The sequence below is a fragment of the Solanum verrucosum genome, unplaced genomic scaffold (genome assembly GCF_900185275.1).
Source record: "Solanum verrucosum unplaced genomic scaffold, falcon-dt-bn FXZP01000025.1, whole genome shotgun sequence".
Taxonomy (NCBI): Eukaryota; Viridiplantae; Streptophyta; class Magnoliopsida; order Solanales; family Solanaceae; genus Solanum; species Solanum verrucosum.
In genome coordinates, this window is record NW_026020239.1 from 177,652 (window position 1) to 180,689 (window position 3,038).

Sequence of the window (3,038 nt, forward strand, 5' to 3'; positions counted from 1 at the left end):
GAGCTATAAACCGACTGATGTAGTTCAACCTTCCTAAAAAGCTCATCACCTCTTTCTTAGTTTTTGGAGGAGGTAATTCTTGGATCGCCTTGATCTTAGAAGGGTCAAGCTCAATGCCCCTCCTGCTGACTATAAATCCCAACAATTTGCCAGCTGGCACTCCAAAAGCACATTTGGCGGGATTTAACTTCAGATTATATCGGCGTAGACGATCAAAGAATTTCTTCAAGTGAGTCAAGTGATCCGAACTCTCGCGGGACTTGATTATGACATCATCTACATACACCTCGATCTCCTTGTGAATCATATCGTGAAAAATGGTCGTCATAGCCCTCATGTAAGTAGCACCGGCATTTTTGAGACCAAAAGGCATCACCCGATAATGATATACACCCCAAGGCGTGATGAAAGCTGTTTTTTCTGCATCTTCTTCGTCCATCAGGATCTGGTGGTAACCCGCATAACAATCCACAAATGACTGCATCTCATGCTTAGCACAGTTATCAATGAGAATGTGAATATTTGGTAATGGAAAATTGTCTTTTGGGCTAGCTTTGTTGAGATCTCTATAATCGACACAAATTCTTATTTTTCCGTCTTTCTTGGCAACCGGAACAACATTAGCTAACCAAGTTGGATACTGTGTCACTTCCACTACTTGGGACTCGATCTGCTTTGTAATCTCCTCTTTGATCTTCAAACTCAACTCAGGCTTGAACTTCCGAGTCTTTTGTTTTACTGGACTGAAATCTGGATTGATCGGCAACTTGTGGGACACCATATTTGTGCTCAGCCCTGGCATGTCTTTATAAGACCAGGCAAATACATCAATGTACTCCCTAAGCAAGCGAACCAGGTCTCTTCTTTGAGTTTCCGTCAGTTGGACACTGATTCTTACTTCTTTAACACATTCCTCATCTCCGAGATTCACAGTTTCGGTTTCTTCCAAATTTGGCTTATGTTGATTTTCGAATTGTCGAAACTCTTAGCAACATGTTCGGGAACCTCATTTTCTTCTTCATATTCCTCACATTCATCATCACCTGCCTCATTTTGTTCACTCGGTTCATGACATGACATGACATTTACAGGTTTTAGATTAATATTACTGAAATCATAAACAAACAAAGTTAGGAAAGTAAAATATAAACAGATAAGTAAACAAGCAAATTTGATAAAAGAGGCTTTTCATTTAAATTGAAAGACAAGCACAAACTTTAGCCATGGCCGAGGGCCAATTTGCCTTTTGAAACATCACAAGGGTATTTAAAAACTTCAAACAAATAAAATTGCATAAAGGGTGGGTCTCGGGCCTCTTCCGGACTACCACCGATTTTATTTTTTTTAAAAAAACAAAGACACATGTCTTTTCTACCCAGATGAGCGGGAAATCAGGAGTGGTGTGGAGGTCCAATCCTGCAATCGCTCCTCAGGCTCTGCATCACGGATGCCTGATGTCCCAGCCTCTTCCTCAATGACCGCATCAATCTCCTCAAAAAGGCCACAGATTCCTTCCCCGAGACCATCATCATTGACATATCCTCGCACCGGGAATGACTGGTACAGATGAGGAATTGGCCTGGCCAATGCTTGATCAACATTCTTGTTCTTCATCTCTGCTTCGTCATCTGTTGGGACATATCCCAAACCGAACTTTGCTCCTTTGGCGGGAATTTGTATAGGCTCGACGATTCCTTGGAAATGCTTCCCCAATCCAAAACCTGGTTCGAAACCATTCTGGAGCATAATAGTAGCAATCATCTTGTACACGGCAGGCATAGGAGGTTGTGGAGCCAAGTCATCACCGGTCGCATTTACCAGCTCCACCGTGTAGAAATCACAACCTCGAGAAACATCATCAACAATCGGTGCATACCCATTGGAATGACTCCCTTCACCGTAAATGACCAATTCTTTGTCCTTCCAAACAAACTTCATTAGTTGGTGAAGGGTAGAAGACACAGCCCCAGCCGTATGAATAAACGGTCTTCCCAGAAGCAAGTTGTAACTGGTGCTGATATCCAACACCTGGAACTCCACATTAAAATCCGCAGGACCCACCTGAATATCCAAGTTTACTGCACCCAATGTGTCTCTTTGCACTCCGTCAAAGGCCCTCACATTGACTTGGTTCTGGTGAAGCTTTCCCAAGTCGAATTTCAGCTGCCTCAAAGTCGAAAGTGGGCAAATATTAAGACCGGATCCATCATCGACCAAGACGCGATTAATTATCTTATCTCGACACATACAGGTGACGTGTAGAGCTTTGTTGTGCATCCTCCCTTCAAAGGGCAGCTCTTCATCACAAAAACTGATTCGATGTCCTCGAATAACTTGGTTTATCATGGCTGCTAGATTGTCGCTGTTGGTTCCTACGGGCACATAAGTGTCATCCAAAGCCTTCATCAACGCTTGCCTATGCAGTTGTGAGCTCATCAACAAAGCCCATACAGAAATCTGAGCTGGTGTCTTTTCCAAATGCTTCACAATTGAATAATCTTTCGGCTGCATCTTTCTCCAGAACTCCTCGGCTTCAGCTTCACTGATCGGCCTTTTTGCTTGGTCCTTCTTCTGCCCCCCTTGGGCTAATTCTTCTGGTGTGTAGCACCTGCCGGATCTGGTCATACCATGGGTAACAGCTGTTTCAATCACAAACTTTGGTTGGGTAAGAGTTTCCCGTGGCACCAAGGCAACAACCTTCTCGGGTGTCAGAATCACAAACTTTTTCTTCTCTCTAATGCTCAACGAGGCTACAGCCCTTTCTAGTTCATCAGGAACAACTGAAACTATTGCCTTTGACACACACCAATCGTCATCTGTCTCTATCATATTGATAGTGACGCCTCCATGATTTGGCAAAGGATTACTGTTGACATTGGGCGCGACCGTCTGAAGAGAGACCACATTCTGATCGATCAGGTCTTGGATTTTATGTTTCAGGTTGATACAGTCCTCGGTATCATGTCCAACACTGTTGGAGTGATACGCGCACCTCTGGTCGGGTCTGTAAAACTTTGAGCTAGTATCAACCGGCTTGG

General features: G+C 43.7%; 1 protein-coding gene across 1 annotated transcript; it reads right to left on the reverse strand.

The window, feature by feature from the left end:
- Positions 1 to 1,371: 1,371 nt before the first annotated feature.
- LOC125832802 (uncharacterized) lies at positions 1,372 to 2,829 on the reverse strand. Its single transcript, XM_049511996.1, has one exon. The coding sequence runs from the start codon at positions 2,827 to 2,829 to the stop codon at positions 1,372 to 1,374; it is 1,458 nt and encodes a 485-aa protein (XP_049367953.1).
- Positions 2,830 to 3,038: the final 209 nt, after the last annotated feature.

Coding starts and splice junctions, on each gene's coding strand:
- LOC125832802 (XM_049511996.1), bottom strand. CDS start 2,829: ATGATAGAGACAGATGACGATTGGTGTGTGTCAAAGGCAATAGTTTCA.